Source organism: Hipposideros armiger, unplaced genomic scaffold (assembly GCF_001890085.2).
Source record: "Hipposideros armiger isolate ML-2016 unplaced genomic scaffold, ASM189008v1 scaffold_1854, whole genome shotgun sequence".
NCBI lineage: Eukaryota > Metazoa > Chordata > Mammalia > Chiroptera > Hipposideridae > Hipposideros > Hipposideros armiger.
The window spans coordinates 39,898-54,456 of NW_017733204.1; the positions used below are offsets into that span (position 1 = coordinate 39,898).

A 14,559-nucleotide genomic window follows, 5' to 3' on the forward strand; every position below is an offset into this window, starting at 1 on the left:
CTCCAGGTTGAGCTGTTGTTCAGCATCTTAGCTGTGGAGGGCAGTGTCACTGGCCCTCATATGTGGGATCCGAACTGGGGCCCTCTGGCATCCCAGGCCAGTTCTTAACCATTGCGCCACTTGGCCGGCCCTCAATTTCATTTTTTATATATGGTTATCTGATTTTCCCAGCACTATTTTCTGAAGACACTATCTTTTCCCCATTGAGTATTCTTCATTCTCTTGTCAAAATCAAATTGACAGGGGCTGGCCAAGTGGCTCACCTGGTTAAGAGCTCACTCAAGAGTGTGAGCTCTGAGCAACAGGGTCGCCGGTTCGATTCCCAGCCCGAGCTGAGCTGCCAACAGCTGCCAATAGGTGGCAGGATGGCTCAGCTAAAAAAAAATAATCAAATTGACAGAGATAAATGGGTTTATTCCATTGATCTATATGTCTGTCCTTTTGCAAGTTCCACATTCTTTGAATTGCTGTAGCTTTGTAGTAAGTTTTGAAATATGGATGAATGACTTCTCCATCATTGTTTTTTCCCCCCAAGATTATTTTGCGTACTCATGGTTCCTTGCAATTCCGTCTGAATGTTAGGATTGCCTTTTCCATTTCTACACAGTAGTCCATTTGGGATTTTGATAAAGATTGTATTGAATTTGTAGATCAGTTTGTGGAGACTTGCCATTTTAACAATGTTAAGTCTCCCAGTCCATTAGTTGGGCTGTATTTCCATTTACCTAGGTATTCTTTAATTTCTTTCAGCCATGTTTTATAGTTTTCATTGTATGCAAGTCTTTCACCTCTCTAAATTTATTCTACAGTATTTTATTATTTTTGACTATTGTAAATGAAATTATTTTCTAAATTCCCTTGCAGATAATGCATTGCTAATATATATAAAATGTAGCTTATTTTTCCTGTTGATCTTTTATTCTGAAACTTGCTAAAGATTATTAGCTCTATTCACTTATTGGCTCTAACAGTTTATTTATGGAAGACATTGTGTAATTTTCTTGTGGAATTCCCTACAGTCTGGATGTGTCTGGTTTTATCACTATATTATAGTTTAACATGTTCCTCTGTACTCTGTGTTTTCCATAAGTTTCAAATTGAATGTAGAAGCTTGATAAGATTTATGTGTGACTTTTGGAAAGAGGAGACTGCTTCATAGGTGGTGGCGTGTTCCATCAATGGGAGACATAATGTCTGGTTATGATACTTTTTTGGTGACATTAGCAGCTGTTGCTATTCAATGTCTAGATCTATTCATTAGAGCAGTAATTAAAGCCGAGGTGTATGTGTATGGGCAGGGGTAAGGAGTCAGGTGAAGAAAAAACAGCCTAAAATCCAGGACCATCTGCTTAGAATGAGACTGGTTGAAGTAAATCACATTCAACCATTTTCAGTCCCTTAACTCCTACCTCAAATTCTGGGGTAGGAGAGCGTTTGACAATGCCATAAGCCTGTGACCATTTGGGGAAGAATTCACTGCCCCAAAGTAAGTAGGGTTGTTAGAAAAGTCAAATAGATCCTCTGCAGACAAGAATAAATGGATTAAATTTTTTGAGGAAATTGATTGATTAGACTCTCTGTTTCCACTGAATTTTGATCATATTTACCAATTAGTAGTTTGGTTTTCTAGCAAGTGACTGAGTTTCTTCTGTGCAGGTCAGAGGTAGAAAATACTGGTATATATTCAATTTGTGATCATGTCCACAATATATAATCTATATTAATAAGTCATACAGCATATATTTGATCTCTTTTACCCTCATCTACCACCCTCCTCCCCGCTTACCCTCAAATATATGGTAATGGAAAGAGAACTGACTCTGGGTGGTGAACACACAATGTGATATATAGAGGATGTATTATAGGATTGTACACCTGAAACCTAAGTAGCTTTACTAACAATTGGCACCCCAATAAACTTTAATTTAAAAAAGTAAGCCATATAGCATTATTACTATATTTTAAAGTGAGACCAAGAATCTCTCTAATTTGCACATAATCTCAGATTTTTAATGTGGTGCTCCACCTCCTGCTGTTTATTTTCCACTCAGAGACTTGTTTAAATCAAGTGTTCTGAGGACATAGTTCTAAAATAGATAAGCAAAATGGCTAGATGAACTCCAGCAAATGAATACAGCTGGGTGAGGGCAGGAACTGAGATAGTCATTGGAGATCAGAGTGGAAACAGAACTGTGGTCAGAGTTGTCTTGCTGTCTCATAAATCCTCATGCCTCACAGCTACCTCAGCTAAGTTAAGATATTTGGATCAATAACAAACACTCAATAATTTTATTACGGAAAAGATAGGTTAGGAAAGATGGTTTCTTGAGGTGATGAAACGGGACTCAATTTCCCCTTGGGGTTTCTTCTCTCCCAACTGTTGACATTATGCAAGGCCATGGCATTCCCCACAGGGCAGACCTTCCCTACAGGCTTTCAGAAGCTTTACTGTTTTTGTCTCAGTAAGATCTACAGATAAAGAAGGAGCTACCTCCTGAGTTCCAGTCCCAGTTTATAAAGAAAGGTCGAAGGGCTTAGCCCATTCTGATTAATATTTCACCTGAACACAATTGGAGGCATCTGGGGTTGGTAGAATCCCAGACTGAGCACATGTAAGTAAGGCTATTTCATTGGGATGAGCTGCCTTATAAAAGGCTTTTATGGAAAATGACAAAAAGGGAATCCCTAATTTTGTGAGAATGTGGCAAAGAGCCCTATCCATACTTTTGAACTTATGTGTAAGATGTCAGATACAGACAAGATGAGAATAAGGTTTCACTTTGCCCTAGTAGTAAGTTGAAGGGGCATAGATAATAAGAACTTGTAATCCTTTTGTAGAAAATAGTGTGACATTTGTACCAAAAAGACCAATACATAGAATGAGGTACAAATATTATAGTCAGGGGAGGCAGTGGGATGGAGGAATTGCAAACAATAACATGGAAAGATAGGTTTTTGAGTGAAAATATAAATGTTCAGGTATATAGTCATGCAATCATGGGAAGGTATGGAGACACATTTCAGCTTCCAGGTACAAGATATGTGTGACAAGAGGACCTAATTTATTTTGTGAGAATTTGGAAGATATATTTTTGAGACAGAGGAAAAGACGTTCTGAGTTATACATTTCAAATTCAACATTTGTGATTCATCAACACAGGGAACAGACTAGAAGTAGAATTTAGACCAAGAAGACATTAAATAGAGTATATCCCTAACATTTAGATACTGATGAAACAGGGAAGACTCGTAAGTCTCTTGGTGCTTTCATCAAAGAAGAAAGACAAGAATAAGTAAAATTCGGATTTATCGCTCCAGCCCTCTCTTTGTTTCTCCATGCCTCTAGATGTCCCTGAAGTACCAGGTAGGAGACCTGAAATGATTTTTGGTCTTATTTCAGGAAGTCTCCCTTTTGTTTTTGTTCTCCAAGATTTCAGTTGAGATTACGGTCTTGAGGTGTTTAAATCTGTATATGAGTATGTGTTTATCTTCATTTCTCTTCTAAACAAATTTCTCCCTTCTCTGGCATCAGCATCCTTGATCCCTCAAAGTTGTCTTAACAGGAGTCCACAGAGCTCAGGCTCTGATGGGAGTAATGTTGAGATATTGAAAAGATAAAAAGATGAGTCTTGAAGAAGTAAGCCAACAAGAGCACTACTGCTGCTTATTACTCTTATTGCATATAATTAGTATAAAAGACAGTTTTGCTGTACTTGGAAGAAAATGGGCTTTCTATGTTATTACATTTTTATCCTCACAATGGATAAATCTACACTCTTTGCTGCTTTTTTTCCCCCTTGGAGACCATTTTATCTCCCTTTCCCATGGGACTTATTCCATCTTTCTTTCTTCTCACCTCTTCTTCCCTTTCACCTTCATCTATTCCTCCATATAGACATCTCTGTGTGGCCACTACCTTGAATGAATAATGGGATCATGAGAGTACGTAGTTTGAGCTATGTCCACTAGTGCAGAGAAGGATACAGGAAGAAATAAACACAAAAGAACAGACACTGGAAAATCTAAGTTTTCTTTATCCTATAAGCTCCTGCTTAATGTATATCTTTTGCATAAAGAAAGCACCAAGAGAGATGTTATTAAAATAGTTTTGATGCTTTATCTCAATGTTAGGAATATTCTCCTTTAGTGGGGGTAACACTGGACTCATCAAAGAATAAATGTAACCATAGCACATCATTTGGTTCTGTAGTAAAACATATTAACATAGTTATACTAATATGAATGCTGTCTACTGATTCTCAGCTTTTACCTGGAAGACTTAACTATGGTTACAACTCATATGTTTTCAATCTCGACAATAAACAAATGAAGGTACAGCTTTCCAAAGCTTAGGAGAGTGCAGAGGTGAAGAAGATAAGTGAAATCTGAAGTTGATGAAATAAGTAATATAGATTTAAGGATACCGTCTAAAAGCAGGAAAGCAACTAATTGGAGAACTAAAATAATCATCAAAAACTTGGGGAAAGGAGGAGAAAAGAGGGACTAATGCAAACAAGATAAAACTTCATATTTCATAGTAGAGAGCCAAAATATAACCTTAAAGTGATAAAACTGGTACATAGATATATAAGCAAACAGCATATTATTTAGAGGCATAGAGGTATGAACCACCAGAAGAGTTGAAACTAAACATGGAGGTGGGAAAACTTGGGGTAAGAGACCTCTGCTTTTCATTATATGTTCTCTTATACTCTACTCTTTTAAATTATTTTTCTCACATTCATGAAGAAATAGAGTATTTCATCAAAATATCCTTATCCATACAGCAGCCTCAAAAAGTTACCTTTTTGGCATACCACGTAGATCTTCCTATGGGGACAACCTGAGCTGAAAAGACATGAGAATCCCATCTACTGGCAGATTTTATTCATTGAAAATTAATGATTAATAAAATCAATGATTATATTAATCACTTTTAATATCATCCCAGGTAAGTGCAGTTGACTTAATGGAACAAGAACTCCCTGCCAAAAGAACGATAGCTTCTGGACATACAAAGTTAAGACCAGATCTTCATTCCAGTACCCCGTCAAAGATGTAGAGACTCAGACATCTGGCTGGGGCCTTGACACCGTTCCCTTCCCTTTCCAACTCTGGCAACCAGCGAAGTGTGGTGCTTAAGTCCAACAGACCTATACAGAGTTAAGTCCAAATGTTGTCACTCAGATCCTATCAGACCTCAACAGAGCAGTCTTTTTGTGTTAGCTTTCTCATCTATAATATGGGACTGAAAGTACTGTAGTTTCTACCCCATGGGATTGTTGTGAGGCTCAAATGTGTGATAGTATGCTCATCAGTGCATAGCAAGCACCAAAGAAATTCTGTGTCTGGTGATGCCTTCCTTGTTATACAGTGAATTTCATAAAAGCAGGGACCATGTGTGATTTATCCTACTGTCCTTAGTATCTATCAAATTGAAAGATTGTAAGTGATCAATAAATGAACCTGGGTTAAACCAAAGAGTGAATGAGTGAGTGTATGGATAGAAAGACAATGGCAAGGGACATAAATTAAAGGGGAAAAAAAACCCATTTTTGGTAACTAGGGTTATCCATGCAAAAAAAATGTTTCCTAAAAAGTGATCCCAGAGCAAATGTCAGCATTATTTGATCTTAAAACTTGCTCTTTGCAGGTGGTGTGTCTGATGGCCACTAGAAACAGGACAGAAGTAACTGAGTTTATCTTATTGGGCCTATCCAGCTGGCCAGAGATGCAGCCCATTATTTTTGGAGTTGTCCTTGCCATGTACCTGGTGGCAATTATGGGCAATGCCCTGTTAGTAACTGTTGCCCTCTCAGACCCCAAACTTCAGACCCCCATGTACTTCCTACTCAGCCAGCTTTCCTTTATTGACATATTTCTCACAACCATTACTATTCCCCAGATGCTGGTCCATACACTGTCTGTGAATAAAACCATCTCCTTTAACCGTTGCATGATCCAGCTCTTCTTTTTTATGGCTGTGGGCAGCATGGAAGGCCACTTGTTGGCTGCCATGGCCTATGACCGCTATGTTGCCATTTGTGACCCCTTAAGATACTCTGCCATCATCAGCCGCTGCTTCTGTCTACGCATAACCTTGACCTCATGGGTGGTTGTCAGCCTCAACAGCCTCCTTTATAGTGTGCTGGTCACCCATTTAACCTTCTGTGGCAACCAGGTCACCCATTTCTTCTGTGACATCACACCCCTGCTGAAGCTCTCGTGCACCCGACCTATGGTCAATGAAATGCTGATATTCACCGAGGGTGTAGCTGTGGTGGTTAGCCCCTTCTTCTTCATTTTGGGTTCCTATGCCCGCATTGGTGTTGCCATAGCTCGTTTGCACTCAGTTGCTGCCCTGCGCAAAGCTCTGTCCACGTGCAGCTCCCACATCCTGGTTGTGCTGCTCCTGTACGGCTCTGTGGTCCGCATGTACCTCCGGCCCTCCTCCAGCTATGACTTGGAGCAGGATCGCCAGGTCGCCATCTTTTACACAGTGGTCACCCCTATGCTAAACCCACTGATCTACAGCCTGAGGAACCAGGAGGTTAAGGGAGCTCTGCAAAGGCTTTCCAGGAAACTCTTCATCTTGGGAAACTTCCAGCCTGGCTCCCAGGCCAACTAGGAATGACAGCACATCTCCTGAGCCCAAGGAGTGAAGATCTGACTTGAAAATGCCTCAAGTGGATGGTTTACACCCCTAGTAACTGGTGTGGTTCACATTCTTGTGGAATAGTCTCTCCTGTTGGCTCTTTCTTGTTTGGATTTGTGAAGAAGTGAGTTCTTAACTAAATAGTTCTGGTCTGCATCGACTGATCTAGAATCTCATCGCACTGGAACTGAAAAGATATTTTTAAATCACCAAACTTGAAACTCTCATCTTTCAGATCTAATATGGGGTCTGGGGGTTTACTAAACCAAAGTGATACCGATCAGTTGGGCCTGCAGAGCTTTGATCATTTTCATGATGGGTGTCATGTACTGTTTCCCAGAAATAAGTCAGAGTTACAATACATTATACAGAAGAGTCTTTTTTTTAGTAAACCATAGAGTAGTCTAAATCTCTTTTAAAATTGTGTGGTCTCCTGTCATTCTCACAGTAACAAACAGTTCAGTACTGATAGCAGCTGAATTAGTCTATCTGAACTTTTGTGTCACTTCATAAATGACAGTGTAGGTCACTGATAATAGAGACTGGGGGAGAGAGTCTTCAGAGGGGCTCTAACACCAGGAGTAGGTGGTTAGATTTGTAACATAGGATAAGTAGAGCTGTTTAGACACACTGAAAGGCTAGATGCAATATGTAAGGGAAAAGGAAGAATCAAGGATAGACTGTTAAAATGGGTGGATCATGGGCCGACTGAGTGGCGCATTGGTTAAGAGCTGGCTTGGGACGCCAGAGGACCCCGATTTGGATCCCACATATGAGGGCCAATGGCACTGCCCTCTACAGCTGAACAACAGTTCAACCTGAACAACAGTTCAATCTGGAGCTGGGCTGCCGTGAGTCGCTGGCGATGGAGTAGGCTGCAGTCCCTGTTACAGTGGGTTGCCATGGGCTACCGTGTGTAGCCAGCAGCCAGCGTGAGCGGCCAGCAGCCACAGTGAGCGGCCTTCCAGAAGCTGGTGACTGATCTGCCTCGCTGGGGAAGAGCACAATGATGGTGCCAATTTGGGCCAGTGAAGCAATGTCCTCCACAACTAGACTGAAGAACAAAAGGACAGCAACTTGTCTGTTCCCCTTCCCCCAATTCCCCAGTGCTGTTTCCATCCCCCAATTCCCCAATTAAAAAAAAATGGGTGGGTCATTATTTCTATGTGGAAGGCTCAGTGGAACTGGAGGGCATGCAGATATGGTGGAGGAGGACAAAATCAATAAATCGGTTTGGCCATGTTAATTTTGTGCTATCCAAGTGGGGATATTTCATAAGCAGTTACATACATAATTCTTGAGGCTCAAGGAGAGGTCTTGTCTTGAGATAGAAATGTCACAACAAAATGTAGATAATATTTAAAGCCATTGGACTGGATAAAACCACCTAGTAAGAGGATATAGAAAGAGAGAACTGTGAACACAGCCCCAAGATGGTTACGCACTCCAACGTTTAGAAGTCTAGGAGAGGAGATGGCATAGAGAACTGAGAAGTGGCCATTAGTAGGAAGATAGCGGGTAAGATTGGTATGTCAGAATCCTAGAGAAGAGTATTTCCAGAATATGAGAGTGGTCACTCTCTCACAGCTGACAAGTCATTAATGAGAACAGATCATTGACCATTAGATTTGGCAAGATATAGATTATTGGAAACTTTGATAAGGGCAATTAAGTGAAGTGTTAGGGGAAATTTTACAATGATAGTCATTTTATGATAAAATTGCAAGAGAGTAAGTGAAGGCTGCAATGATAGATATTTCACGAGTATAATTTTTTTGGGGGGTAGGGTAGACAAAAAGTGGTGTGTAACATGAGGAGGATGTGAGTCAAGGGAGAATTTCTTCTAATTTTAGTAAAGATGTGACATTAAGAATGTTCCTTTGCTGATAGAAATAATCTAGCATATAACAAAAAATTCAGGATTCAAGAGCGGAAGTGATTAATTGCAAAAATAAAGTCCTTGAAAAGGGATGCACATCTATTAAGGGGTGATTTTTATCTAGGAAAGGAGCCACTTCTTTCCCTATAACAAAAAGGAAGTCAGAATATGTGGATGCAAATGGGCTGGTGGATTTGATGGCAGGAAGATGGTACAAGAGACTTCAACTGAGAGTGGTGGGAGCAGTACTGTTTTAGAGCAGCAGTTCTCAACCTTCCTAATGCCGCAACCTCTTAATACAGTTCCTCATGTTGGGGTGACCCCCAACCATAAAATTATTTTCATTGCTACTCTATAACTGTAATTTTGCTACTGTTATGAATTGTAATGTAAATATCTTTTTGTTTTCCAATGGTCTTAGGCGACCCCTGTGAAAGGGTCGTTTGACCCCCAAAGGGGTTGTGACCCACAGGTTGAGAACAGCTGTTTTAGAGATTTGTAGAAAGAAATTATGTGAGGTATGCTAGAGTGTGGGAAAGTAAAGTACTAGGAAATGTTATGGTAAGCCTCATCTCTGCCAACACTGAGGGCCCATTTAGGGATTTCATTTACAGGTTTAATATTAGTCATATCAACATGGTTGGGCGATATTCTCCAACAATATTCAGGTGATCAAGTACAGTCATGAATAAGCATGTGTTTGCCCAGGGATTTTGCCAGTTGCAACCAAAGGGGGCAGAAGAATTAAGGATGTTTATAAGAAGGTGGTTACAATCCTGGACCATAAAATGTATCCTTGTTAAGGTGGGAACAAAGCTCATGCATTAGGTGAGAGATAATGAAAACGAATTTCAAGGGATAATAGATCTCAGTGATCTCAGAGAATCATTGGAGTTAGAGAACTGAATTAAATAAGGTGAAAGAATAGAAGTTGATAGGAACTGAAAAGTTTAACATTGAGATTTCGCCAATGGTGCAATATATATATGTATATATATATATGTGTATATATATATATATATATATATATATGTATATATATGTATGTGTATATATATATATCCATGTATATAATTATATATATATCTCACATTTTAAAAAATCTATTCATCCATTCACAGATACTTAGGTTGCTACCATATTTTGATTATTGTGAATCATGCTACAGTGAACATAGTAGTGCAGATATCTCTTGTAGGCAATAATTTCATTCTTTTGAGTATTTGTGGAATTGCTGGATCATGTGACAGTTCTATTTTTAATTTTTTTGAGGAACCTCCATACTGTTTTCCATAGCAGCTGTGCCATTTTGCATTCCTATCCACAGTGCAAAAAGGGCTCCAATTTCTCCACATCCTTGCCAACTCTTGTTACTTCTTGTCTTTTTGATAATAGCCATTCTAACAGGGGTGGGGTGGTATCTTGTTGTGGTTTTTATTTGCATTTCCCTAATTATTAATGATGTTGAACACTGTTTCATATACCTATTGGCTACTTGTATGTCTTCTTTGGAAAAATGTCTAATGAAGTCCTTTCCCATTTTTTAATAGAATCATATGTTTTTTGTTTTGCTGTTGAGTTGTATGTGTTCCTTATACTTTTGGGTAGTAGTCACTTATCAAATGTATGGTTTGCAAATATCTTCTCCATAAGTTGCCTTTTCATCTTGTTGATAGCTTCTTTTGCTGTGAAGATGCTTTTAATTTGATGTAGTCCCAGTTGTCTGAGGTGCTCAGGAACTGCTATGTGGGTGTACAGCCCTAAGTGCAGATACCTTACTGTGGACCCCTGAGTGGACTGCAGTGGGCTGGGCTTGGCGCTTCCATCCTCCGTTAGCTGGCACATGTCACCGTGTCTTCTTTTGACAGCAGCATAGAGCAGTCCACTCAAGGGAGGAAGAGGAAGTTGCCCAGCACAGAAGCAAGAAAAGCATCAGGAAGGGGGTGAATGGCAGAGCAGCGAGGCTCCTGAGGTGCTTCTGCTTGTCAGGGATAAGAAAGCATGTCTGGGAAAGGTGCTGGGAGGTTTTATGATGTGTTTCTGTATGAATTCCATGGTTTCCCCTAGCACAGTTTCCCAAGTGTGTCATTGGTCAAACTTACTGCCTTCTCTGAGGACTGGGGCCCACGAGGTGGTGCTTTCAGTATTAGCATTAGTGACAGACTGTGGCTTGGCAGCTCAGCTGATCCCAAGTGAGCACCCAGGACCTGGGAGATCAGCCTGGATGTGGGATTCTCTGTTGTGAGCTCCAAAATTTGACTCTGAGAAGAAAGCCCATGAAAACTTATGGTCAAGGCATGAATGGGGTGTCTCCCTGCCCTGAGTCCTGAAAGATGTAGCTTCTTGTTTTACATTTCTCTTAAGTGATACACACTTATTTTTCAAGATATTTAGCAGTGAAACATGTATCCATTGAAAAGTGAGAGTTTGGGGCCAGCCAAGTGGCGCGATGGTTGAGGGCTGGCTTGGGACACTAGAGGGCCCTGGTTTGGATCCCACATATGAGGGCCGGTGACACTGCCCTCTGCAGCTAGGATGCTGAGCAGCAGCTGGACCTGGAGCCTGGCTGCCATGAGTCGCCGGAAACGGCGTAGGCTGCAGCCTCTGTGGCAGTGGGTTGCCATGGGCTACCGTATGTAGCCAGCAGCCAACGTGAGCGGCCAGCAGACGCAGTGAGCGGCCGTCCAGAAGCCGGCAACTGATCTGCCTCACCCGGGAAGAGCGCAATGATGGTGCCAACTTGGGCCAGTGGGGTGGCATCCTCCACAACGAGACTGAAGAACAAAACGATGGCAACTTGTCTGTTCCCCTTCCCCCAATTCCCCAGCGCTGTTCCCATCCCCCAATTCCCCAATTTAAAAAAAAAATCTTAATAAAAAAGAAAAGTGAGAGTTTGTTTCTTACCTTCCCCATTCCTCTTCAGGGGTAATTACATTAATATTTCAACATGTACTGATTCAGACACTTTTCTCTGCACATATGTATATGTACAATTTTGGTTTTACAAAAATGAGATCACTTGTTCTGGAGCTTTCTTTGTTCCTCTCATCAGTATATCATGGACCTCCTATATCACCATCAGACCTCCTTTATTACTTTTAAAGTATTTTGTGAGCTGTTAGATGTACCAGAAGTTATAAACATCTCCCTACGCATCCCACTTACCTCCTTTTTCTTTTTGGAGGGGGCCCTCTGACAAAGGCAACACTACATGGATATTCTTTTACAGGCATCTTTGTGTGCATACATTTTTCTAGAAATGGATATGCTAGATGGAAGTACATGTGCATTTTTAATTTCAATTGGTACCACCAGGTTGCCTGCCAAAAAGTTTAAACCAATTTATACAGACCTTCAAGAGCATGTGAGAGGGCCCTTTTCCACAGCCTAACAGCACTGCTTGCAAACTCTACTGTTTTCCAATCTGACGATGGGAAAAAAAAACAATACTTTATGATAGTTTTACTTTTTATTTTCTTAATTGCTGAGGGCAATGTTTTGACCATTTTACTTTTTTCTTCCTTGAATTTTCCAACTACATCCTTGCCCTTTTTTCCTATGTGGTTGTTGTGTTTTTATTATTGATTTGTAGGGGTTATATTGTGGTTAAGAAATATTCTCTTAATGTTTTCCTTCTTGATCTGACTTGTAACTCTCTAAGTGTTCTCAGTATCCAGCTTGGATGGACATTTTCCCTTTTACTTATGCTCTGTTCATTCTGGGAACACAAAGCATTCATTTTCCTAGAAAGTGAGATGTGACACATCTTATCAGCTCATATCAGTCAGGGCTGAAAACTCTGAAACATACATGGACACAGACATTATTGAATGCACATAACTGGCAATAATAATAGCCTTACATATGTCAAGTGCTTACATATGTGCCAGGTATTCTGCTTAAAGTGCTCAAATGCTTTTATGTCATTTTATCCTCACAGTAACTATGAGTTACCCCATGTTCATTACAGCATTATTCACAGTAGCCAAGCTATGGAAACAACTGAAGTGTTGTTTATTGAGCACTTGCTGTGTAAATAAGTTCCCATATTACTTATTTCTAAGAGGAATTCTATGATGTAGTTGTTCTTCCCGTTTTACAGATAAAGAAGCCAGAACTCAGAGACAAAGAATGTTCCTCAAGTTACACAGTAAGAACATGGTGGATTTTTGGTTCTGACTTGTAACCTCTGACTTTAAGTCTTGAGATCCAGTCACCATAGCACTAAATATTATTAGAACTCAGGTATATATATAAGGGGGGGGGCTTAGACTTACATAATCCAGTTACGTTAATTTGCAAATGGGGAAACCAGGGCTCAATTTGCAAATGGGGAAACCAGGGCTCAAAGACATTAAGTGAATATCCAACCATCACAGTTCATTAATGGCAAAGCCATCACTGGAACCCAGGACCTAAATTAAAGCTCTATCCTTATTCTTCTATAGCAAGAACACTGCCTGTTTAAGTATAAACTGTCAGATTAGTTACTTTGTATTTCATTTTACCAGATATAATGAATCCTGTATTCTTGGTTTAGAAGTATCTTCATTTATAACTTGAGCTAAACAAAATTTTGGACTTCTATTTTCATTTTATTGTATACATGGACTTCTCGTAGGCATTCATTAAAATTAACAAGAACCATTGTGAGAGTGGGCAGTAAACTACTCAAGCGTGGGCACTTCACAAAGATGATTGGGGGTTACTGATATCACTGGTCCCCTCTCTGTCCTCAGATATCAATCTGTACTTTGAAATATAAGCATGAGAAAAAGAGGTGTCTCAGGGTCAGAGACGCCACAGTGGTTGGGTTCTCTGGAGGCCAATTTTTGACTCTCAGCTTTGAGCCTTGGAGTTAGGACCGTAAAGTCCTGAGAAAAAGTATTAGAGTGTTTTTCTCCTGAGGAGCTTTCCCAGTGAGCCCTTCATGTCCCTGTTTCTCAGGCTGTAGATGAAAGGGTTCAGCATGGGCGTGACCACTGTGTACATCACCGAGAAGACTCTGTCCTTTCCACCTGAGAGGGGTGATGGAGGACATAAATAGACCCCAATAGCTGCGCCGTAAAACAGAGAGACCACAGAGAGGTGGGAAGTACAGTTGGAGAAAGCCCTTTGCTTACCCTTTGGAGAATCAATTCTTAGGACAGCCAATGCAATGTAAAAGTAAGATGTAAGGATGCAGACAAAGGGTCCAATTAGCAGTGTTCCTGCCACAAGGATGAGCACCAGGCCGTTGACATAAGTACTGGAGCAGGCCAGCTTCAGGAGTGGGACCAGATCACAGAAGAAATGGGGGATGATATTGGGGCCACAGAAGGAAAGCCTGGTCACTAGGAGGGTGTGCACTAGGGCGTGGAAGGTAGTGACCACCCATGACCCAGCCACCAACAGGACGCAGCGTTGGGAGTTCATGGCCATGGCATAATGGAGGGGATGGCTGATGGCCACATAGCGGTCAAGTGCCATCACAGCCAGGAGAAAGTTGTCTAGATCTGCAAATAGGCCAAAGAAATAGAGTTGTGTCAGACACCCACCATAAGAAATCAATTTACTTCCTGAGCCAATATTATGCAGCATCTTGGGAATTATTGTAGAGATGAAACCAATGTCAGAGAAGGACAGGTTGGCCAGGAAGAAGTACATGGGTGTGTGGAGGTGCTGGTCAGAGCCTATGGCCACGATGATGAGCAGGTTCCCCAGCACGGTGAGCAGGTACATGGCCAGGAAGAGCCCGAACAGGAAAGGCTGCTGCTCTGGGTGTTCGGAGAAGCCCAGGAGAAGAAACTCGTAGATGCGGGTCTGGTTTCTTCTATCCATGTCTGGAATTCTGTATGAAATAAATTTTATTATAAGTGGCAAAAAAGTACATGTTGTTGGGCTGAAATTATTTTGAATCCCCATTTTAAAAAAATCCTGTGGTTTACATTATTCTGTTTGGTAAAGCTTGAATTTATAACTGTGCACATTAGAAAAGACAGTTTGGATCAGACAATTTGTACAATGATAGATTGGTGTCAGATGG

The 14,559-nt window shown here is 40.7% G+C and overlaps 2 protein-coding genes across 2 annotated transcripts; one reads left to right on the forward strand and one right to left on the reverse strand.

Moving 5' to 3' along the window:
- The first annotated feature begins 5,665 nt into the window (after positions 1–5,665).
- On the forward strand, positions 5,666–6,628 carry LOC109378294 (olfactory receptor 1361-like). Its single transcript, XM_019634727.1, has one exon. It carries the CDS (start codon positions 5,666–5,668, stop codon positions 6,626–6,628), a length of 963 nt encoding a protein of 320 aa, XP_019490272.1.
- Positions 6,629–13,421: 6,793 nt separating this feature from the next.
- On the reverse strand, positions 13,422–14,354 carry LOC109378298 (olfactory receptor 1361-like). The gene has a single exon (XM_019634731.1). It carries the CDS (start codon positions 14,352–14,354, stop codon positions 13,422–13,424), a length of 933 nt encoding a protein of 310 aa, XP_019490276.1.
- Positions 14,355–14,559: the final 205 nt, after the last annotated feature.